Below are 26,215 nucleotides of genomic sequence, written 5' to 3'. Positions count from 1 at the left end.
ATTGCTATATTCCTGTGCAGATTCAACAAATATCTCTAGAACATGATTTTCAAGGCAATTCTGGTCTGCTTGCTTTTGGCCAACTGCCATGAAATAGTAGCAGATACAGATCCAATCTCGACTTCGACCTCATTCGAACATAAAGTAACTCTTATGAGCGACTTCGACTTGGAATGGACTGCAGGAGCTGGGTACATCATATTCAAGGTATCAGCCCCAGAACAAAAACTACGAACTTAAACGCGCAACTCAACAATGTTAGAAGCTTGATGTTTTTGATGATCCGCCGTAACGAACGACGTCTACTTTTTTGAGAGTAGGCTACCAGCAATTTTAATCTGCGTACACTATATTTATCAATTTGTTATGTGTTTTGGCGATTTCGATTTTAACGAAACAGTCTTTAATAAAAACTACCTAGTTTTACATTTCGTATTTTGTATAGTAGAAATATATTGAAGATATGATTTTACGGGTCAAAATGTCACGGGAACCGTGTTCAATCAAACCGTCTGTCACCGTGACTGAAGTATTTTCGAAACTTTTACCTATATTTGTAGTGTCATCAAATTCCTCGGTCACTTGACGACGAATCTTACAGTTATGTGTATGGCCGCATTCGATTAACTGCTCCCCAACAATCCGTTGATGAAATCTACTATGTGAAACTAATTACTTCAGTACCGCTCATACCTTCGTTTTGTACTTCCTCTTACAGTGGTTTCGACATGATTTGGAAGTCTCTATACGCCTATACCTTTAATTGCTAAAGTGGACATTTACGGCATCGCGTGTACTTCCAATTTAATACCCACGCTGGCTAATTATCTGGTATGTCGAGTTCTATCGTAATTCAAACTATAAGTCAACCATTTTTAGTGAGCCACCAATTCATTCCACGGGGTTGCTTCGAACCTAGGTTAGTGCATGAGGGTACATGCTGCGTCGAGACCCAGAGGGGGAGTCGGGAAAATACCATCAAATTTGTGATCACATACAGTTGGGCGCATAAGTTATACCGATTAGATGTTTTGTATTTCGCGACACGTGATAGACGTGTACGTATATACTAGTCCCCGTACCTGAGTTTGCCCCATCCCTAGTGTCCATCGCAGAAACTCTGTCTCGTAAACAGATAACGTTGCTGCGCGAACGATTCATATTTTCCGCTATCAAGCGGCGCAACACCTTATCCAACAGAATGTGTAGTAGTGAAAACAAATGATTACGTCAATTTCAGCTTCGAGCAAAAACAACAGGATGGGTGGGACTTGGCATACACAAGCCAGGAGTCACCAGGGGTATGAGGGGTGCGGACATTGTAATGGCTGGTGTTTATGATGACGGAACGAATTACATTTTTGTAAGTGCGCATATTTGTATTTGCCTAATCATGTGAGGGTAAAAGTGTTATGATACTCACTCATACATGTACAAACTATCAATCTCGTTAGTTGAAGGTCGATTAATTACTGGTTTTTTAATAGTTCTAGTTCTAGTTCTAGTTGTGCTCATAAAAAACTTTACTTGTAGATCAGCTAGAAAACGTCGTCGTTTTGCAAGGATCGCATCACAGTTAATATGTTGTGTCATGCTCTAGCAGCCGTTGCTGGCTCAGAGTCATAACTACTAACCATTTAAAACCTTAAAAATCTGTTCTTTTGAAATTTCGATTCTATCTCTCAGATGTCTTCGGTCAATTGCAATTCATAAATCGCTATTATCAGTTATTAGTTAGCAGTGTTTTAGTCGATTAGTCGCGGATTTTTTTTAGGCCCTCAGTTCCAGTTATCGTTCTAGTCGCGCATTTTGACAACCCACTAAATTGAAGTAAAAAGTGCGTAAATCGGAAGACGAACGAAAGTGATGACCTTTTTTTTAGTCAACTCCACAAATTTTCCAGCAAAAATATCAAAATCCGCTGATTTCAGTCTTGACCAGCTAACTTTTCCGATTTGGTAAAAGTGACCTCCTTTCCCGATTCCAAAATATGGTGACCCTAATATACAGTTTGTGCAAGTCTGAACTCAGCATTCGGCTGGGATTGCCATTTAGTAAATTGCAAACTTTAGAGTATGCACTACCTATTTTAGGAAAGCGCCCATACATCTGCTAATTAAGTTCTTAAAAGTATGTCAGGTGACATAATATTCACAGGATACAATTGGCATTGGAAATACTAGACCAAAGCTTGATCAAAGTCAAGATGTGACACTACTTTCGGCCGACGAAAAGGATGGATACACCACTGTTTTGTTTCGACGAACGCTAAGTGGAAACGGAGATGATGATGTTGCAATTACGGTACGAAATCACTTTTAAAATTATAAGATATCTTCACTTTCTTCAACTAAAATCGAGTCCTGATTACAGCCAGGAATGGTCGGAGTCCTTTTTGCGTATGATGTATCAGCGGACCCTCAAACAGTACAGCAAGCCAAATACCATTTTAGAAAACGGGGTGAGTTTCTTTGACGTTTGACGCATGGATCATGTGTTTTCTGGCAAACTTTGAGCCGGCGATGTAAGCCTCATGTAGATGGGCCTGTATATTGGTTATGCTGAACACAACCTTTCTAGATAAGTAAATCTGCTCTATGATGGGTATGACAACAACCTTTAGCTGCTTTATACTTGCCTACAGGTATAATGTCTCTGGATTTGTTAAAGAAGCCGTTCATGCCTGACACCTCAATGCCGGTAGCAACTGTGGCTACAGCAGAGACCGAATCGATGGGTAAGCTTAGCGCATTATAATTGGCAAACCATGCCGCATTTCGTATAAGAGTATAAGAGCCTTTAAATACAACACCGATGCTCATTGACTCATTATACGTGAAAAAAGTTCAGAATCTTGCCAAACGAGCGGTTCGAGACATACACATTCTGAAATATGCTATTCTTAATGATTAACTCCTCGCGATGTCGTACAAATCTGTGTTACATTTCCTTTTGACTGCTCATTTAGGATGATGGCGTGCGCTTATTCGAATCCCGCCATGCTAAGAAACCAATCTCTTACTTATATCGGACAAAGGATATCATACCTCTCTCGCCATCTCATCCGTTTAAGCGGTGTCCTATAAAAGCCTAGAAGTGGGCCGTGCGACAAGTATCCCCCTTCGGAATACGAATGAAGAAAATTGGCCCAGTGTAAATGACCATGGTAGTCAACAAACGCCATGAATACCACAAACTACAACAACGACAACAACAAGGACACCATACATATGAGTATTATTGATCATTGTTGACTATTTGAACACACATTTTAGCGCAATTTAAAGCGACCGGTCATAATATGCGACTTGCATGTGTAACTTTACAATACTAACTTTTTATTTCGTCTCTTTAACTCTCACGCACGTCGTATTTATTGGCTTCTTCAACCCTAACCGAGTTATTACCAAATCGTATACCCAACCGCGAGTCGACCTTAATCCTAACCTCAGGGGTGTCAAACATGCAGCGCGCCAGACGATTATATCCGGCACGAGAAGCAAGTCTGTGTAATGTAAATTGAAAAATGCTCATATTATTATCCAGAATAGTTCCGACACATTTTGTGAATTTTAGAAAGATATACTTTCACATAAATGTTTCCTCGACACAGCAAATGTATAACATGTTCATTTGACACGTTATAACCTTCCGACGGCATTGTTTCGGTTTCACTCTGTAGTTACCACTAGGAATGTTTCTGTGACGTTGACATCACAACTTACGAGACTACAAAAATGTCGGATCTATTTCACACTTTTCTATAGAATTGGGCCAAAAGTATTTATTAAAAGTGGCGTAAACGTCAATGCGAACCCGTTGTATGCAGGTTTCATGTTGCATATAATAGTAACACAAACAATGTATGGTCAGAATAGGCTATCTGTATAACTTCTAGTACCAAATGTAAACGGTAGCAACACAAAGTTATTCATTCGCAGGCGAGGAGCTTGACCACGGCGATCACGATCATGGTGGCGAAGATGGAGAAGGGGATAGTACAGACGAGGAAGGAGAAGGAGAGGAAGATCCAGTTGAAGGGGGAGGAGAGGTTGAAGAAATGGAATTACATGTTGAAAGGAGCTTCACATCGGGAACAGGGAGAATGAAGATAGATTGGAACATTACAGACGGAAATATTACGTTCGAGGTGGATAGACGCTTAACTATCGCTACGTTTGAGCTCGGCATGAGCAGTTACTATTCGTATCGGGGTCGCTCGCACCTATAAATTAGCTACAGTTTTGGGCGCTTCAATTGCAGAAACGCGCGAAGTTTCGGAAGGCTATTTTCTCTACTTCTACTGATCTTGAAGACCATAGAGTTGGTCAAAGTACTCAGCGTGGCTACGCTATTGATTAGACCTCCACCAATGTGTATCATTTATTTATGTTCGCAATGTTTCCGTCTATCGAACAGGTATCTGGGCAGACTCGCGGTTGGATGGGCATAGGATTTTCAGAAGTAAATGGAATGACGAATGCTGACATTATTATGTTTGGGTATGACGACAAGGGACCGTATTTGTACGTAAGTACCGAATCACGTCCTCAAAACTATCAACACCTTACCTGTTACCACGACCCTACGCGCGATTTACAGTTACTTTCGAATAATTTGATAAAGCTTCAGGGTTGTAATGAGTCGAGTCGTAAGTCGACTAGAGTCGCGATTTTTTGGTGACTCGACTTGTACTCAAGTCATTCTGCATGACTCGAACCAAGTCATATGACACAAGCTCAAGTTCAAGTTTATTCATAAAATTTCATCACTTGAAAACATCACAAGACTGCAATACAATGAATGATAGGAAGATGCCGAAACGACTAGGAGTAGTTTTAAGATCAGACACCCACCTGGGCCTGGGCGATGTAAAGAGGAGGCATGCACACTCAATGAAAGGAAAAGAATATAATATGAAGTGGCAAGCGACGGATGGCGAGATCGATATGTCAGGTCGTGGTCCGGTAAATGGTGAGGGCTGACTAGTATTCATTCAGCGGAAATTGCTTGTATTTCGACTTGAATGTGGACATGCTCGACAACTGTCGGATAGCCGGCGAGATACTGTTACACACTTTAGGTCCGGCTTATTTGATAGAGCGATAATCTTTTTTGTCAACCAGAGGATAGTTCGACCATAGTGTCCTATATGGTGTGGACACAGCGAGAATGAACAGCTCACTGCATTTGGGTTACGTCATACTTTCCATTTGACCAAAGGTAACTTTAAGGCCATTTTCGACCGGCTTGCCGAGCGCAAAATCCAATAAAACAGGTATCAATGGAAAGCTGCTGATGTACTGATCACAAAAATATAAATTTTATTCTGTTCATATTCCTGGCACCCCTGAAATCAGCCTAGAAGTATTCATTGTTATTGAGTTTTGTCATTGTGACGCAACAGGTCTGTCTGGCTCTTTCTTCTCAGCTTCACTCTCGTTTTGCCAGACAGAATTGTTGCGTCACAATGCAAAAACTCGAACACAATGCAAATTACTAGGCTGATTTTTGGGGGTTGCAGGACTATGAATAGAATAAAATTTATATTTTCCTAATCAGTACAGCAGCAGCTTTCCATTGATACCCGTTTTATCGAATTTTGCCGTCGGCAAGCCGGTCAAAAATGGCCGTAAAGTTGAATTTTCGTCAAATGGAAAGTATGACGTAACCCAGCGGTTCTTAACCTTTTTGGACTCGCGCCCCCCTTGGGGATGGTCGAAAATATTGCGCCCCCCCTGACCCCCCCCCCCCCCCTACACTTTTCGTCATGTCTAAAAGAGCACATCATCTAGTACAGAGGTAGGCAACCTTTTTGCTAATCACGGCCCATTTTGATTAGCCTACTTATGTAGCCCAAGGCCGCATTCCAGGGCATAGCCGTAATGAACTAACTGGACGCGAAATACCTAATCTGTCCATATCCATTGCCGGTGAACTCTGGAATCCGGACTATTATACTTTTAGCAAAAGCCTTTTGTACGTACCGAAATCGCGAGTCGCAATGTTATGAATAGATGCTGGGATTGTTTATTGACACGCTGAGCGCGAAAATTTTTCAGATTCACGAATGAATTCCGTGATTAATAGTAGCAGTATCACATATTATTATCAAATATTTATCCTCTCTTAGCCCATGTGATCAGATACACAGGTAGGGTTCATTGAGGGAGTGTATTTTAAAATGTAGGGCAAGTTATAAATGACAATGCATCTTCGGGTGGGCCAAATGTTATTAGTCACTTGGTTGCATGCTGTTATTTCTCGACCCCCGATCAGGATTGTCGATTGTATCGGTAGTCGAAATATATTAAAATCATCCAAATGTACCATAAACAAATTTCTTTCGTGAGGAGCACACGATTCCGGCCCAGAGTGAGAAGGGCGCTACTATATCAAAATCGAAAAATCAAGTTATGTTGAATTGAGCGGAGTGTGAAGAAAATTTCAAGATGAATTAAAATCTCTCAAAAATTCGGCAGTGAAGTCGTAATTTCAATTTGCATGTCCACGGATGCCAACACATACTAATTCAATTAGGTGTCGACGGTCGTACAAATTCCCTTCTACAGCAACAGGTTGCCCTTCCCTGATCTAATAGTATAGATATGGTATGTCTTGCGCCCAGTTTGAATCCGCATTCCAGTTGTTGAGTCTCTAACATTTCTGGCAAATTTCCCCAAACTTGTTTGAAAATAGCAAAAAAACATTGAACAGGACATCAGATTATTTCAAGGTAGGTTGCACTGAGACTAATCCTAATGCTGGTAGTGACTATAGAGAGCACGGCATCGTTCTGTACTGCCATGCTAAATTTGATCACTTTTGGAATTGAATAAATTGTGTTTATTTAGGGTAGCTTAACGGAGGGCGAAACCGTGCAACTTGCATCTAAATCTGTCTTGGCCAGTGAAGTTCGCCAATTATTAGCAACAGCTACCCAGCGCACCGAACTTTAGGCTACTGCCCAAGCTATGAAGTAATGAATGACCTGCACGTGGGAATTGCTCCAAATTTTGAAAGAATATCAAAAATTTGCTCAAATGAAGTTGAAATCAGCTTATACTCCGTTGAGCGCGACTGCTGGAGTTAGAATTTGGCGAGATTTCTTGAATACGAAATAAGTTTCATCTTTAACAATCGTCTTCTCAGAATGATTGAGAAGCACATTCTTAGTCAGAATTCATACAGACGTGGTCAATTTCTCGCCCCCCCCCCTGAGAGCTTCCCGCGCCCCCCAAGGAGGGCGCCCCCCAAGGTTGAGAACCCCTGACGTAACCCAAATGCAGTGAGCCGTACACTCTCCCTGTGTCCACACCATGGTTGGACGACGTGGACACGCGTGTGTCGTACTTATGCACTTTACACAGCGAGGTAAAGAAGTCATTGAAGTTTCCGGGGCAGTGGCCGCAGTGCAACTGATACATAAACTTTGCAATTTACAGTTTCCGCGTATCTTTTATGTTTAGGACACAGAGTTTTTTGAGCAGTGATATGTTGGACATACATCCCGGTCCCTTTGGGGCCCTGGCTATAATGCGGATGACTTGATGCTGTAGTTTTTATAGCGGCTTCAATGCCGAGACTAGGACGGCCAAGAGAGACATTTCATTGCAACTTCGAAGAACAGTAATGTTGCAACATTATTACTATTTCATCTATCAGTCCCGATATTTGAAAAATAGGACCAGAAACCGTTACGAGCTAGGATGATTGCAATATTATGAAAGGGAGCCATTCTCTATCACTCGAACAGAGTTGAGAAACGCGGGTTGAACTGGATTGAACTGAAAACACTAACAGTGAACATAATGACTTGGACTCGGACTCGAGTCAAAACATTATGACTCGGACTCGACCCTCTACTAGCCAACTTGGACTCGGACTTGACTTGGTGATGCATTGAAAATCACTCGACTTGACTCGAGTCAAAACTACAATAGTGAGATTGACTTGTGGTTCGGAACCTTGTGACTTGGTAACAACCCAGTAAAGCCTCATATGATTTGAAATGATTATGCTCCAATAAACCATGCAAGTTTATCGGAACACTTTACTATATACTTCGCGAAAATGAAAAGTAGAGGTAAACTTCATCCTGGGCCAACTGAACATTCGCTACAGGGAAGTAGAAAAAGATCTAAAACCAAAAACACGTCATACAACAGTGCAACTAGAAAACATTTACATAACTGCTTGCTTACTAATACATCTCATGTGATGGATTTCCGACGAGGAATTGGATATAGCCCAGTAATTATGCATATCATATAATCGAAATTGTTTATTCAGGATGCTTTTGCAACTGGAAATTACGTTCCGATCGTCGAAGCATCGCAAGATGTTCACTTGCTTTCCGGCATGGAAAACGGCACTCACACGACGGTGAAATTCACCCGATATCTAGAAGTATCGGATCAGTTCGACATTAAGTCTATTAAAGTAAGCATGCCGTGATCAGACTATATTTATCACCCCCAGTATGAATGTTAGGTACCACTATAATGTCGAACTGCTTGCAGACTGCGGGAAAGTTATTCTTTATCTACGCCATGGGAATCTATGACTTGGTCGGAGGTCCAAGTCCTGTTAATTATCACTTTCTAAATCGCGGTAAGACTGCGAAGAGTTAATCGTTGTACGTAGGCTTTCATGACCTGACACACATCTACAGGTAGCGTGGTCACGGATCTGACGCATGAAGACGGCAGCGAAGATGATATATATTATACAGGTGATTAAGCAGCTCTTCGTCGTTATATCAGATGTACGCATTTCGTTTGATTGAAATGACTTGTATGACTGAAATAGCGTCATTATACTCAAAAGTTTTTGAATTTTGATACCACCAAATGCTTGTTGATTGTAGGCGACGATTTTGACTCCAACACGTTGTACGGCGGACAGCAATATCTTGACGACGATAAAACGGTTCTGCTGAAATGGGGCAATGACATCGCGAGCGTCAACATCACCGTGAGTCTGATATTGACACATTTGAATCACACAAAACTTGTCGCGCAAGTATCGTAGCTCCGGGTCTATAAGCAATTAGCGAAAGAGTGGGTATTACCAGCCCCACAGACTGTAGACGCCAATAGATATCACTTCACCACGAGGTATATCTATATATGGGCTTGTGCATTCGACTTATTCAATTGAAATGGGTTAGGAAGCGAAATTAGTGGAGTGTAGGCCAACTTCCGACTTCATTTGAAAAGCTTCAATTATAAACCACTCAAGTTTGCTGAGTAGTTTTGCATTACTCTTAGAACCGAAATCGTCGTAAAATTTAGCCAAGTAGCTTCAGTAATAGCTTCGAATTGTCAAAATAAAATCCACGATTCGGTTGGGTTACAGTGTTTAAATATACCACTACGTACCAATTTGTGGGGATATTCGTCTTTCAGTATTATAGGCAAGAGTTGTACACTGCGATTGGCCTCGTGACAATCCAACAGTAAACAATACGGACTTGAGTGGTTCCCACACCTTTCTACTTCTACTAGTAGTTTTTTTGTCATATTTTTGGCATTGGCAATTATACACTGCACCTTATGGGCTGTAGTAGCAACAACTAAGCCACTTCGATCAACTCTGTTGGAAATCATTTTGAATTATGTCCTAATGTTGATGAGAATGTTACTATATATATATATACATTAGGGCTGTTCAAAAATATTCTTTTTTCTTGAATCTTGCTGGCTAAGTGATTAAATCGGTAGGTTGCCTTGAAAAACGACGCACACCAAATTTGAATTCATTCCAACCAATATTCGCGGGTTTCGTACAGTTTGAAAATTTTGAATTTGCCCAAAATTGCCCAAAATTGGAGTTATGTCAGTTTTTCTTTGATAATTCTAGGATTATCCTTGATCGGTGGATCATCCCAGAATTATCATCGAAAAACTTGAATAACTCCGCTTCTACAGCTTGGAATTGAGTCAAATTTGTTTTGCATCGTTTTTGTAGACAGCGCAACAATTTCATGGGGTTGGAAGAAAAATTTGAAAAAAAACTTTTTTGCATTTTTGGGCAAATTCAAAATTTTTAAACTGTACGAAAGCCGCGAATATTGGTTGGAATGAATTCAAGTTTGTTGTGCGTCGTTTTTCAAGGCAACCTAACGATTTAATCACGTAGCCAGCAAGATTCAGGAAAAAAGGTTATTTTTGAACAGCCCTAATACACATATATGTGTTAGTAACGCGTATCTATACTTTCAGTTGATGGCACCAACCACTGGGTGGATTGGATTTGGTTTGGCCTCGAAAATGAACAGCATGGCCAATTCCGATATAGTTATGACTGGCGTCAGACCTAATGGCGAAGCCTACATCGTGGTAAGTAGAGCATGTCCGTATGTAATTGGTCATTTCCGGTTCCATTGAGCTCATGTTCGTACACTCAAACAGGATACGTTCGCTAAGCGAAATGGGGCTCCTGCCAGAGATAGAAGTAAAGACGTCGAGTTATTGTCTCACTCACAAACAGCATCGCACACAACTGTAACGTTCCGAAAAAAATACCTGGCGTCCGAAAAATCAGACCGAGACATTACGGTAAGACCGGTGCCGCGAAACGAATCCCTGATTCGAAGTCTATTCCAAGGGTGCCAAACATACGGCCCGAGGGCCGCATCCAGTCCACCAGACGCTTTCATCCGGCCCGCGAAGCAATTATGAGTAGATTTGAAAATATTTGTATTGTCCGGAATATTTTTAACAAATATTTAGATTTGGCAGTAAGAAATGTTTCCTTTATTTAATCCCTCACACCTACATATGTAGAGCACTAATAATTGCTCATGGGCCACATGATAACCATTTGACTGCCGTATAGTCGTTTTACTCTAGTCGTCGGCATTGACAGGAGGCAAGGATAACGCAAAAAAGTGCACACTGAGTACAGAGTTTTATGGGAAAATGTACCTAAAAATAATTTCTAAGAGAAGCGGCAACGTCAATGCGAAACTGTCATATACAGGTTATATGGATAATATTACGGTGGTCGCACTGCTGAAACAATTCTCGCTCAAAAGGACCGCGACCTCCAGAGATACCTGAATCGCGATTAGGCAATAATAAGTAATCAAATTCCATTTACAGTTAAATCGCTAGTATTACTCACGACGCATATGTATAGTATAGGGCTAACGACTAAAACAAATAGAGCATTGAATTATACCACCATATATCGTCATTGGAGCCCCTATCTTACCGGTTATCACTGCATTCAATCGGGTAATTATCGTATGTTCGCAAATTCCGTGGTTTGCGAATAAAGGTATTGCTAGAAGAGAATTCTTAAGAAAAGTAATGTTATGTAATTTACTATCTTGTACATAGGCTTGATCATAAAGTATACAAGACAAAAACAAGGGCATGGATTTGACGTGATATTTAAGAATCATTGAACTGGTCGGTATCGCGAGCGATCTGAAGGTTTGAATCCGACCCCCGACGTAAGTTGAGTTTGACACCCCGGGTCTATTCGAACCATTATTCGAATTGCCCGATTAAAAGTAACGGTGTCGAACCGGATGAACACGATTGATCTCAAGGTCGTCTGAGATAATTGGGATGGCATCCGCTAGTAACTGTCTACCGCCTACTGCTCCGAGATCCTTTTTACCATGAGGCGATAGCGCATTTAACCACGTCAATTGCGTAAGCAATCAACGTATCATTCAAGAATAGTGCTGAGTTACCAATAATGCTATTGCAGACATGTGATCAATCTTGAACAGCAATGATTAACTCCAGAAGCCGATATCATGAATCATCGTCCTGTTGGCTTTGACGTCACCAATCATATTATGAGACCTAGGCCTATCCAGTTTACTAATTTTTATTGTGATTAAGAACAGTTTGAAGATCACTGCTAGAGGGAATCAGTGAAAATGTAATGTTACGTTTTCTCAGAGTAATCAAGCAGGTTTTAACTACTTGCACTATATACACTATAGGTAGATGACTTCCACTTCCGCTTGAATAGTTTTCACAGATTTTTTTCACTTTTTACAATATAGATCTGTGAAATTGGAAAGTAGTTTTTGCGTAAGTTTGTATCACGTCTATGTTTTTCGCGAAGATATTACTTGCAAGTACTGAACCTGCCACATTCAATTACCTGCTAAAACTTCATGCGATTCCTTGAACACCTCTACTTTTTGAAACCATTGATAAGATAGTGAGTACTTTTCAGAGTTCAATTCTTCGCTTCCGCTTGATGTAGTCTTGGCATGTCTTGAAAAGTGCTATTTCTACATGGGAATTTGCGGGCTTTCTTTTTATTTACGTTAGCGCAAACGCTGAGTACTTTGTCCATCGTTGATCACCTCAGCATTCGCTGAATATATACACCGTAACTGTGGTAGTATACGCTGTCAGGTTCTGTGTACATGACTAGCTTTGCGGTTTGACTGAATCGATTGATGCATTCATACTAAGTTTTGGTTGATATGAGTGATTCTGCGCGCCAAAATAAATGTACTTGAATGCCGGTTTCGTTAGTAATCACTGCATAATGGACTTTGATATATTTTCGAATTTAACGTTTCGAGATATTCACGGAATCTATTTTGCAGGATGGGCCTATGACTATCATATGGGCGTATGGTCCAAGGGATATCACAAATGGAATTCCGAAAAGTGGAGGGTATCATGGAAAGAATAGAGGTTGGTCGTAGGTTTCTTCGGTTCGTTTTCCTCGAGTAACTTGACTCTACTGAATGTGGGATTTCTTCCGCATAAACCAGTGTTTCTTACCCGGTGTTCCATGGTACACTAGGGCTACCATGAGCCAGTCTCAGAGGCTCCGTGGAATTAACGACACACACTCAAGTCATGCATGATTTCTGATGATACGCCTGTCTTGACGACTATCATTGTTTGCAGAGAATTTAAGCACGATCGGTATTGTCTAACTTTGACTGGTGTGGTTTTGTGCATTGTACGTGACGCAGGAAAGTTTGGGGTTCAAAATGCAAACTCTGTTCAGAAATAGAAATTATATTCTCATCAACTATATTTATAACCGCATTTGTGAGTACGCAATTAGTATCACGCTGTTGCCTTTGGACCGAAAAATATCATGACACTGTCTAAAGTGAATCCTCGCATTGCTGAACTGAAATTAGATGTCTAATTAGATATGTATTGTGTTAAATTTTGTTACGACGCAGCGAGAATTTGGGATTCCGAGAAGTGTTCCGTAAGCTAGTAAAGTTTAAGAACCACATGGTATAACCCAATATTGATCCATACTTTACTCTCACTATTTATCTTCAATATTTTTCAAACGATTTCATTTCATGATTAAAAAATTATCAATAACCAATTTATCCATCTTGTTTTCCAGGATCAGCATCAGTGCAACTTGTGCATCCGTTTTTAAGTAAGTCACCATCCATTCGGTTCAGAGCATGAATAGACGAAAGTAGTGGATAGCTATAAATACGTCTTTTTGGGCACGACTAGTTTGTATCCAACCTTCCACGTGACGATCCACCTCATTTCACCGTGTATAAATCCGCCTCACAGCATTGTTCCCTCTAATTTTTTACGAATCTGCGCGCACTCACCAACTCACTGCGCTATTCCACGGACAGCAGTGCGTAACGTCTAAAAAATAAATAAAAAGGTCATCACTTTCGCTTTTTTGTGCGCGGAACTAATTTTTCTGTGCGCGGCGACTTTGTCCACTTATAGAGGGAACATCGCCTCACAGTATGCTTGGCGCAGATCACTAATCCTGGTGTAATCTATGATTGCGTAACATATTCAATAGGGCGTACTTTACAAATATTATCTTTCGAGAAAACACTGTTCTCAAACGAGTAAAAATTTTAATATCTGTAATCCCATTATTACTATATATATTAGAAGAGCTTCTTGGAGGTACAGAACTTCAATATACAATTAAATAGTATATTCATATTGAAATGAACCCGAATATTTTCGGCTGACACTCGTCAGGGGTAATCGTCAGCAACTAGTAGAGAATTGGAAAGAACATTGAATATCAACAATCGTATCACAAAATATGACGTCACCAGCATGAAATTTCGAATGAGAGAACGTTCAATGTACTATTTTTAGGTGATACACGAACTCCTTTTGTTGACAGAGTTTTGGTTGGTGTATTTTGATAAAAGTTGATTCCAAGGCACACAAATGGAATTGTGAACGACCTCGACCTACGATTCGAAATCGGTCGTCTCGATAATTATTCGCACAAATCGGATTATCCAACAGATGTTTGCCGATGGCATCCACTTAAGATTGATGCTGATCGATCAAAGGCCATTAATTCTGCCATCGGCAAACATCTGTTGGATAATCCGATTTGTGCGAATAATTATCGAGACGACCGATTTCGAATCGTAGGTCGAGGTCGTTCACAATTCCATTTGTGTGCCTTGGAATCAACTTTTATCAAAATACACCAACCAAAACTCTGTCAACAAAAGGAGTTCGTGTATCACCTAAAAATAGTACATTGAACGTTCTCTCATTCGAAATTTCATGCTGGTGACGTCATATTTTGTGATACGATTGTTGATATTCAATGTTCTTTCCAATTCTCTACTAGTTGCTGACGATTACCCCTGACGAGTGTCAGCCGAAAATATTCGGGTTCATTTCAATATGAATATACTATTTAACTATATATATTAGCATACGCATCCTCAAAAGAGAGTCATTCGTCGGTTCATCGGCATTAGCAAATGTATTGATGTGCAATTTGTACATTTTAGGATCTGCCTTCTATCCGAAATCTGGGAAGGTTGTCCTAGACGAAAAATCGGAAATGATACTGCAATGGTCCGTCGACTTTGAAATGAATATATTTTACCAGGTAAGATTCGCACGGAAATTTTAAATACCTGGATATGTCTGCAAAATTTGGCCCATGCCATTTTTTGAAGGTTTTTCCAGGGTTGTATTGACTCGAGTCACGATTTTCGGATGACTCGACTCGACTCGAGTCAATCTGTGTATTGACTCGACTTGGACTCGAGTCATTGCGCATGACTCGAAGCAAGTCATTGACTCGAGATTCAGACGGCCAAGACCGATATTTTATTGTAATTTCGAAGCCAACACACTATTGGGATTTCGTTTGTTGGTACTGGTGCTTGAAAATGCGACCAGAAACTGCTAAAAGTGAGGAAAATTGATATATTATAAATGCGAACCATTCAATATCACCAAACAGAGTTAAAAAAGTGGGTTTAGGAAGGATTTAACTGGAAACTGAGTAGTCAACACAATGACTTGGACTCGGACTCAAGTCATAATACCATGACTCGGACTGGATCCCATGTTCGCTGACTTGGACTCGGACTTGACTCGGTGGGAATTGAAAATGACTCGACTTGACTCGAGTCAAAAATATAAAAGTGAGATTGACTTGTGACTCGGAGCTTTGTGACTTGGTTACAACCCTGGGTTTTTCATTGGTATATATAAGCCATGCGTATGCGTATGCGTATGCACTAATATAAACGTCATTTCGTTTAGTTGGGAGCACTGACAAATGGATGGGTAGGATTCGGAATTTCACCGGGTAAGAACATGAAGCAAGCCGACATGGCAATGATGGGAGTGAGAAATGGAAAGAGCTACGTATTTGTGAGTAGATGCTGATTGAACTAGAATCCGGTTTGTATCCAGAAGCCTTGCGTACAATCAGTTACAGCAGGGCTTTTCAACCTTTTTGAGCTCCATTCGTACTTTTTTGTTTCAAAAAAATTTCATTCGCACCAGCCAGCCAGAATTTATTACACAAAACGAAAATGAAGAAACTTCTCACTTTTGTATTCGAAGAGCTTCTTGGAGGTATACAGAGCTTCAATACTTTCCATTCAACGTATCTTATTATTGAATAATCAAGTACTAAAATCACTGCACTCGAAAAATCACAGATATAGCACTCCCGTTGTTCTCAAGGTATTCGTTGTTTCCAGGAGTATCGTGTATTTATTTCCTTCGAAGTTTAAAGGGCGAACCCAAGAACAATATCCACTCGCAACATTATCACTTTTTCGCTAAGTCGACATGTCACGTCATCGCGATGTGATTGAGTTCGCATTTAGAACGTACAAAGTAGTGAAACTGCACTTGAATGGTAGCATCAATGTTGCGACTAGCACCGTTGGTTCATTTTCTGACAACATTCGAAAAGATGTTTCACCGTACTAAGGTATGTTAGCCGATTGGATGGTACGGTGGGCGTTACAATCACGAATGCATTTCTATACAAACCCACACAATCCGAATAATTGATGACGATTATTTATGGACAGGCTTAGGCTTCATTCGTTTCTTATCTATCCAGCACACAATTCAACATATCTTTCAAGAACAACTTGCGCTATCCTTGTGTTGCCAAAGCCAACACTTGCACCATCTTGAATGATTATAACTTCTATAAGATTCATGATTACCACACAGTTATATCGCTCCGGGTTGTCAACTACGGGATGACTCCTAGGGGTATCGTACAACATTGTCAAACTGACTGAAATATTGCCAAATTATATTTACTATCCCCAATATCTATATACATAACGAGTAATAAGTTTCAACAGTCGAATTAAGCCTAAATTAGGCTGCAGAAGGAATATCGTAAGACATACGTCTGGGTAGATTTGATTTTGCTCTGCCGAGGGTGCTCAAGTTAACTCGGTAGAGTTCAGAATACTACAAAGTTTGTGGTACAAAGGCGGCTCGAATACGAACTAGGCAAACTTTTCCTGTGGATCAGCAAGCTTAGTGGCATCACCAATTAATTATATATAGGCCTATGTCTTTACGAACTAGACCCGACCTGAGATCAGCAGTCCAAGAACCGGAAAGCGTGTCAGAGCCTAAATGGTGTAGGTAACATTACAAACAAGCTATTGCAATGGTCCGTAGATAAACTGCCCAGTGACTTAATAATTCGATGTAATGCATGATAACGATTCATCGCACGTAAGACACTAATGTGCTTGCACTAATTTTATTTTTAACAACCGCTATTACTTGATTAGGTACACGAGTAGGCTAAACAACACTTTGTTACATATTTAATTTGCTAATTGTTATAGTTGAAGAAACGCAAAATTCTGCTGTTAACCAACATGAATATGTGCCAAAATTCCAATAATTTGCATTCAAATATGCCAATGCCAAGACTGGCATCGGCTACTATTACCTACATTCCTACACGGTCCGTACACGGAGGATGACTCCGAGTCCGAGCAACTGATACCGATTCCACTAATTCTTTTTTCCAGGCGGAAATATTCTCTCAAACTTCGCAATATACACGCATCGGGAGCGTTCCTCGCTTGTGAACTAGAAAAACCAGGGTTACCAGACGTCCTCCTTTAGGAGGATTTGTCCTCATTTTTCGGGTTTTTGAAAATGTCCTCCGAGGACGCCGAAATGTCCTCCTTTTTGCGATTTTGTCCTCTTTTTTGAGAATTTTGGTAAAACATAGGGCAAAATAAATTCGACCGAGATACCATAAAATAGCACTGAACTAACGCTCAGTATTTTTTTATTTTAGTGATTGGGCGTTGAGCGAGAAGGTTGACCTTTTTTTTGGTCAACCGACCACGAAGTGGAAAAAATACACCATTTTTTCAGGATTTTTCACCGGCATTCAAGTTTGATAATTTTGAAAAATTGTCCTCTTTTTCCCATGCCCAACTACCAACAAGTTTTTAGAATTGCTTCCAAACGACAGAATTAATGGTCTCATTGTTCTTAGTATCGCATTAGGTTTATTTGAATTATTTCACGTCAAAAAAAGTCAGAAACATGGACAATTTTCATTCGCACCATTCGCACCACGCTTGTCATTCGCAGTGAAAATTTTCATTCGCACAAGTTCGAACCGTCACACAGGTTGAAAAGCACTGAGTTACAGTAACACCAATCCACATAATTTTTCAAAATTTGAATAACTGGATGTCCCAAACACTGTTCCCTCTAAGCTGCGCGCGTGCGCAATTGCGCATTGCTTTCACGGTCTCTGCGCACCGGAAATCTCAGGTGAGCACAAAAAGCCGGAGTGATGACTTTTTTTTAGTCGCTACGCACTGTTGTCCAGGGGACAGCGCAGTGAGTTGGTGAGTGCGCGCAGACTCGTGAGAAATTAGAGGGAATATTGCTCCTGAATTTGTTATATGTTATAGGATGCCCTCTTTCTAGAAGACTGCCGCAGTATGAAAAGGATGCATTAGTTATCACGATATTCTCAAGTAAAAGTTATTATGGCAATATCACTCGTAGTAAGAAAGTAAACTAAACCTACCACATGAAACATTAAATAATATTTTCTTCAAAGTGTGTTATCATATTATATTTATTATGTAGTGAAAGTAGGCCTACTTCGCTACCAAATACCTGTTTTTATATCATGTATGAGAGTCGATTGCAATACCATTAGTGCATATAGTGTCTCTCAAGTTGAATGACAGTATTGAACCTTTCGATCAGGACGTCTGGGCCGGCGGAAACAGGGTGCCGCGGGTGGACAAATCCCAGGATGTCGAGGTGCTAGTTTCGCAAGAAACCGATGAAAGAACGATCGTATTCTTCAAGAGATCGTTGAAAGCTAAGGAAAGGAAATTTGACCGAATGATATCGGTACGTCATTCCTGAATTGGTATTGTTTTCAGTATTGTTTTCGAGTTGCATGACTATTGCCCTTCTACGGTTATTTGACCTCGGGCGTCCATGATATTTCATAATGTGATCACCGAAAGCACAGCCCACTTTGTGTTTTGACTTTTGTATCTTAATGCTTGGGCATATGGGAATCAAATCCGGTAATCATGACTTGTTTCACTTCCATCTTGCATCGGGCATGTATAGCAAATCCCATGGAGTGTGTACTGGGTCGTTTGTACCACCGTTATTCGGCATGCTCTCGCTGGACTATATTCCTACAGAATGCGTCAATTCCCTTCGCGCATTAGTATAGATCAGTGGTTCCCGGCCTTTTCGGCTTCATTCCCCACTTCAGATTTAATCCGAGTTTGCATTCCCCACTATCCAAAACTCCTGAATACCCTTTATAAATGCTCATCCATAACATTTGGCCTGACGTTTAGCAGGGACTTGCTATTGGAAAACCACACCATTACGCGAGACAATCGCCTAATATTGTCCATGGTCTTGGGATATATTTCTTTGACGATATTACGTGAATTCTCTCTCATTCGAGACACTCATGTAGCCTCCAACCCACATAGGCTGTAGCTATTTGAATAAACGAGGATTAGACAAATGTGTGGGTTAATATCTCACCGCGGACTTCACGACCAGCAGGTAATGAGTGAGTTTTGCTTAGCCCGTATCTCAGTTACAGACATGGCATCCGACAACTATGATAACCATGATTCCGAATGAAACTACCGTAAACCGGGGTAACTTTGGACAATTTTCAACAATTCCGCTTTGTATCTTGGAAATGCTAGGGTGTAGGGTAGGCAAGTTTTGTGTTTTTCAGGGGTCGTGGAGCAAAGATTAGAATTATCTAAACACAAATCGTCATGGTCATAAATAAGTACCTTATTTTTGTAAGTTATCCGTGTACAAAGTTACCCCTGCATGTGGGGTAACTTTGGACAATGTAGTTTTTTGTATGCCTTTACACTCTATTGGTTATGAAACCTCGTCAATGAGGCTTATTTGGTAAGAGTTAATGAGAGCAGTGGCTAAAACAGAAACAAAATAGTATATGTCTGGCCTATTGCATGATTTTTACCTAATCCCCTCTCCCCCCCCCAAAAAAAAATTCGGTAGTTTATGAACGGTAATGCCCCCTTATTCACCACTTATCCAAATTTTCCGTCATGCCTTCATCAATTGGGACCTATAAACCTTAAAACTTATAACCTTCTCATTCCATTTTAAAAAGCCATCTGGCCGGTCATTAGGAATAAAGTTGACGATACGCTTTGACACAGATGAAGCAGCCACTTTCCAGAGCTCTAAATATCATATTTTCAACTGTCCAAAGTTACCCCGTTCTGATAAAATCTGACGGGGTAACTTTGAACATCACATTTTCTTGTATTGATCTAAGGGTGAGCCCACTGAGATTTTTGCCATGGATTAAGACTACTTAGAGGTATTTGCTGCCAAGTTTTGAATCTATGAATCACATGCTATCTATGTTTGGTTGAATGAAGTTTAATGGCCATCAATTTTGATGAAATTGACCCCGCCAATAATTTATCAATGTTGAGTCAAGTTTATCTGGTAGTGAAATGAATCCACCTTTTATCGAGATTCGAGACTACTTGTGGTACTGTTGCCTCATGAAAAAGAATTGGACATCCAGCGGCAACCCTTTTCCATCAATAACCATTTATATCTTTTACTGCTTAGTGTCCAAATTTACCCCGGTTTACGGTAGATCAGTGGTTCCCAACCTTTCTCATCTCGTGCCTCCATTGGCGGAAATTTTAGCCAAAATCATCCCCTTGGAAGAAATCTGCCCGATGATTAAAAAAGGTCATTTTTGCCCAAACTCGAGTCTGACTCGAGTCACCATTTTCTGATGATTCGACTTGACTCGAGTCATTTTATCAAAATATACAATTGAATAGTACATTGAAGTTCTGTACCTCCAAGAAGCTCTTTATCAAAATACGGAAACGACTCGACTCGACTCGAGACAATCTGTGTATTGACTCGACTTGGACTTGAGTCATTGTGCATGACTCGAACCAAGTCATATGACTCGAGACTATAAGACGACAAGACCGACATTTCATTGTAATTTCGAAGAACAAGTGACGACCCTATTGCAATTTCGTGTATTGGTCCTGGTACTTGAAAATGAGACAAGAAACTGCTCAAAGTGAGGAAAATTAGTATATCATAATTCCAAATCATTCAATGTCACCAAACCGTGTTATGAAAAGTGGGTTTAACAAGACTTCAACTGGAAACTGAGCAGTCAGCACAATGACTTGCACTCGGACTCGAGTCATAATACCATGACTCGGACTTGACCCTCTGCTCGGTGACTTGGACTCGGACTTGACTCAATGGTGAATTGAAAATGACTCAACTTGACTCGAGTCAAAACTATGAAAGTGAGATTGACTTGTGACTCGGAGCCTCGTGACTTAATTTAGGGCAACCACTAAGTTTCGACAACATTGCAACAGGTTTAACATGTCTTTTTTCGATCGGGTAGCTGTTCATTAAAAATAAAGCTAGGCTAGCGATCTCTTTGACTTGAATCGATGACGTTGGAACATTTTATCCCTGTCTGAAAATGTTGACTTGAAAATATAAGATAAAAACTTTCACTAGAGGCCTTGTTGTGATAGATTCGGCACCACATTTGCTCGCTTAGGATATATTTCATTGAGAGGTCGACGCCGGCGTAAAAAATTGTCTTTCAAACTGCAACACATCTGAACTAGTTTTAAAAAAGCAAGGGGGAATTGTATGTGAAAAAGAGATTTCAAACAGCATTTGAACATACTTCCAGCAAAAAATCAGTCATAAGGAGCATACGTTCGGATATAACTGGTTGACCACATGACAGTTCGGACATGAACAATTTGGGAATCCGTTACAATTCTAAAGTGAAATTCCTAACTAAAAATTGTAAAATTCCCCCCAAGGGGGGAATTCCTCCCTAGTTGGGAACCACTGAACTAGATAATCCTCGGTGGTGTAGTGCGGGACCTATTATATTTCCTCGATGAGTAAAATATTCTCTTTTATCCTAAATAATAATATTCGCATCTCTTGTTTTCGCTTCCAGCGTATCTTACCATGTGATTTTATTGATTAATAACAATGTAACTAAAAGCGATATCGACATACTACCAGGGCTGTGGATTCGGAGTCGGTGGAGTTGGAGTCGGAGTTTGGCTAATTTTCGCTGGATTGAGTTGGAGTCAGAGTCGGAGTTTGTGGAAATGACTCTGACTTCGAATCCGACTCCAACTTTTTATCATGAAAACAATTGCTTTCAAAAGTATCTTTGAATTACTAATCTATAATAGGATTTTTATGTACCATCAATCACTGTTATTAGTAACGATACAGATCAGGGGCGGCCAAACCGTGTCCCGCAGGCGAAATGTGGCCCACGAGAAGGCTTTGTGTGGCCTGTGACGTAATTCTCGAAATCAGATATATCATCAGGTAAAATTGCAAGGCCAACCAAAATTTGATTAGCCTGACCGCGAAATTTGATGATCACTAGATCAGCAGTTTTGACGCATTGGCGTAACCAGGGGCCAACCACATTCATCGTACCAGATTTGCTTGACTTGAAATTTTTCTCATCACTTCGCATGATTTATTGTCACATTTCTTGCATGTAGTATTGGAACCCCCCTGAAAGTTATAAATACGCGTAATTTTCATAATTGAGTCCAACTATACTCGCAATTTGGAGATAACGTGTCGTCCAACATGCGACTTTGCTTGTGCGCTCGAAGCGAGATCGTCGGCGATGAAACATTTGCACAAAATGACAGAGGCATGTTCACCGAAACTGTCGATATTACTATGTCTAAAACGCCAAATAATCCTGTCCTTGTCAAATGAGCCCATTGCTGTATGGAGGCACCCCTATATATGCCAGTAATATATTTATTGATCGAATTCATTCATTACCTTTGAATAAATTTCGCGCTTCGCGCGACCAGGGCATGACTGCACACTGTACAATTGCACACGTAGCTTTCATGGCATAATTGTTATCAATTTTAAAACGTAGTCATCTAAGTCTTGTTTACAATGTTACCTTATTCGGTTCGTTTGTATCGGACGACTAAAAAGAGATTATCAACATTCAAGTTGCCCACACAATGGTTCGTAAATCTCATGTGGCCCTTTGGCCGAAATGGTTGGCGACCCCTGACATAGATACAATTGGACAATATTTGCAGATTACAATTCAGTTGCACAGAGGAAGAAAGGAGCAATATGCATCTTCGCGACGCAGTCACAAATTGATGCAATTTTTGGAATTATAACAAGATATCGTGACAGAGCAAATATATCGCCTGGTTGTAAAATTGATGTAAATATAACCAAACGCTCATTCCCACTTGACAAAATTAAAAATATTTGTAGTGTAGCTTAGCTGCTTGGGTCGAACAAATGATTATGAAAGACTGCAAGTCCTAGTCCTTGAATACTTGATCAAGTGCATGTGGACTAAACATATGCTAATTGACTACTTCCTAAATTTCGTTTTTGACCAATGCCTATTAGTAGTGTGAGAGTGTGTGTGCTTGTAATCAGTACAGTGTGTAATAAGAAAATTAGTAAGATGTATCTCTGTATTAGTTGCTGACTCATACACAAGAGCCACACTACGATTGTTTAATCTACATTTTATTTATACAGGATCGGATATATGTCGTGTTTGAATGATTCATACATATTATAGGTTTTTAGAGAGTCCATGTCATAAAAACTGAAAAAAAAAGAAAAAGGAAGGATATTTAGAAAGGCAATCTTTCATACTTTGTGAATAATTTGAGCTGCGCCAGAATGAAACAATTTTGCATGCCATCGTTAATCATATGTTTACATATGTTCATTGGTTATATGATAGCCATTTAACCGTTACTGTGGCATATAATTTTCGAAGGAAATTGGTAATACTGTTGGAGTCGGGGTTATAGTCGGAGTCGAAGTCGGATTCGGTAGTTTTAAAGACTCAGGAGTCGGAGTTGGTCCATGGAAAATGCGTGGAGTCGGAGTCGGTGGTAAAATTTACCGACTCCACAGCCCTGCACTTAGATAAACATTGCTTATTATTAACAGCTCGTGCCTATGTATTGCATGCCGATTATAATTTACATTTAACATGACAAGATCTGAATAATCCTATCCTGTTCGCAACAGGAAGGGCCTCTTAATGTGATATGGGCGTTTGGGGAAAAGGACGTAGTCAATCGACCGTTGCGAAGTAACTATCACGGACCTAATAAAGGTAAACATTTTATATATTTTACTATGAAGATAAGGTTGAACATGTTAAGCGCACAACACCACAGCATCATTTTTTCTATTACTAAATGACGATATTGGTCGTTTTGGTCAATATTGTGAAATATCTAGAGGTATTAGGAGTAATAATTGTTAGTACTTAAGTCGAAGTACATTTCTCGCCAGAAGTAAAGTTAGCATTTTCCAAGTCAAAGTAACTTCAAGTGAGAGCATACACTCAAGATCAAAAATTATATTCATGTTCTCCCTCATACGACAACACGTTGTTTGTGACGTTATCGAAGATAAATCTAAGCATCCAATTTTATTTGTGTATTCTTTTGATAACAACAATAACATAAAAAAGAGATACGCATTAGCGCAATCTTATAGTTATATTGATCCAAAAACGAACTTTTTTTCCTAAAATGATCTACAAAAATCATCATGGAATTTAGCAATCCTTGACCAAGAAATGCCATATCGGTTAAATTTGCCCACACTCTGATAATCAACGTGCTTAATGCGTTGTTATATACCTCGGCTGTAGGATTGTGGTATACATAATATGTTCTCTATGGTTTTCAATTACATATTAAAACGCACGAAAATCTTAGGGTCTTCACCGGTAAAATGATCCCATCTAATAGCTAAATCTCTCCCACCGCAAAACCTGTTACGCGCAGGTGCAGTGCAGACATTGAATCCATTTCGTGTACAGGTGAAGTCGCTATGGCATGATATATAATATATATTTAGTAATGACCGGTCTGTGCGTTCACGGAAATCGGATATTAATTTTAGTTATAGCTATTGAATTTAGTCTGGGCGATATTACCGAAACACGAACTAACTGTAACGAGCATTGAAAGAATGAATTGAATATTATAGTAACATGATTAGTTAGTTGGATTAACATATATTAATCGCGTCATTCGCACACCAAACTATAGTCGTACATTCCATGCGAGGTAGCCTATGGGTTCACAAGAATTCTGTTTCTACGTGTCGCTCCAGTCAATTTTACCAATTCAACTAAACTGTACTGCGTACTGCAGCAGAGACGCTGTCAACGCAAAATTACAATCGACAAAAATGCTAAAACTGACGCTCCAAGGATAGCTTTTCTTGGTGCGAGGTTATGTGTGAATTGCATATCGCGTGATGGCCAACGGCCTATCTGATGATGTAGGTATATATAATCGTGACCTTAACGATCATTCTATTCCAGTGGTTCTCAACCTGAATTAACAATGCACTTTCCCTAGGTTTCATGGAGATCCAGTTCATACCAAAAATGGACGGGAACACCGAAGAAGATTTTAGCAAGCTGATGTTTTAACTTGGTGAGAAGCTGATTCACGCGATAAGCAACAAATCATGCTCACGCTGATATTCACACGATGATTCTTATATTCTTAAAGGTCAAAATCAAAGTCAAAATAAATTCCTGATGTGCCAACTCTTAGCTCGCTCCACATTTGGTCCTGGTGCGAGATACGGTTTTATCAACCGCTTATATCGACCTCCAACTCCCATCTCAATAACGTTAATTTACGAACGCGAACCGTCAAATTAAGCAGATTATCTGCATCATGGCTGAAATACTTCGGACATGCATTAATATGCATTGTCGATTATTTAATATTTATTACAGTCCTGTAGGGCTTTTTCGGATTTGCGAAATCATGAATGCAATTGCCTCAAACGTTTCTGTAATAGTTCGAGATTACTCCATGGTTATACAATACAATTTTATTTTTACTTCGCAGAAAACCATGTTATGGAGATTGCATCTGAAAGAAGAAATACGGATTTGCTCTGATTACCATAATTTTTGGCAAGAAGGATACGCACAGATGATTTATTGTTGTTTGATTAAACTGCGTTACGTAACGTGCCTTAAGATTGGCTGATGGTGTTGCAGGTTTTTATTTGAAATCATGATATTGAAATATAATCTTGACTAACAATATCAGAGCTTTTTGCGATTACCCAGACAACCGTTTTCTTTGTGGGAAGTTCTAATAATAACCAGGAATCATGTAAGTTCTGCGGAAATATATGTTGACAATTTCATGTTAACCGACCACGTATGAAGTGAAGATACATCATATTAGTATTAGTCTAACCGGGATTAAGGCAGTGGAAGCGTTCTCAAAAGTCATAAACTAGTCTTACATCATCAAATCGAACGATATCGTTGATCTTGCATGGCCATAACGGTTGTTCAA

The 26,215-nt window shown here is 39.9% G+C and overlaps 1 protein-coding gene across 1 annotated transcript; it reads left to right on the top strand.

The window, feature by feature from the left end:
- LOC145434588 (uncharacterized) lies at positions 1–25,956 on the top strand. Its single transcript, XM_080311927.1, has 21 exons — positions 1–207; positions 1,241–1,363; positions 2,158–2,304; positions 2,374–2,461; positions 2,645–2,737; positions 3,942–4,150; positions 4,420–4,530; positions 8,293–8,442; positions 8,523–8,613; positions 8,675–8,734; positions 8,870–8,976; positions 10,227–10,343; positions 10,416–10,562; positions 12,590–12,680; positions 13,363–13,398; positions 14,762–14,862; positions 15,528–15,638; positions 18,498–18,647; positions 23,898–23,985; positions 25,250–25,327; positions 25,754–25,956. The coding sequence occupies exons 1-20, from the start codon at positions 43–45 to the stop codon at positions 25,321–25,323; spliced, it is 2,259 nt and encodes a 752-aa protein (XP_080168053.1). The 5' UTR covers positions 1–42; the 3' UTR covers positions 25,324–25,327; positions 25,754–25,956.
- The last annotated feature ends 259 nt before the right edge of the window (positions 25,957–26,215 follow it).

This window comes from Botryllus schlosseri, chromosome 2 (assembly GCF_051294905.1).
Source record: "Botryllus schlosseri isolate E-star chromosome 2, Bs_hap1, whole genome shotgun sequence".
In the NCBI taxonomy this organism is placed as follows: domain Eukaryota; kingdom Metazoa; phylum Chordata; class Ascidiacea; order Stolidobranchia; family Styelidae; genus Botryllus; species Botryllus schlosseri.
The sequence above is the reverse complement of the archived record's forward strand: the minus strand, read 5'-3'. Positions and strand labels throughout refer to the sequence as shown.

Coding starts and splice junctions, on each gene's coding strand:
- LOC145434588 (XM_080311927.1), top strand. CDS start 43: ATGATTTTCAAGGCAATTCTGGTCTGCTTGCTTTTGGCCAACTGCCAT. Junction 2,462..2,644: donor ATACCATTTTAGAAAACGGG/GTGAGTTTCTTT, acceptor ACTTGCCTACAG/GTATAATGTCTCTGGATTTG. Junction 23,986..25,249: donor CTATCACGGACCTAATAAAG/GTAAACATTTTA, acceptor CACTTTCCCTAG/GTTTCATGGAGATCCAGTTC.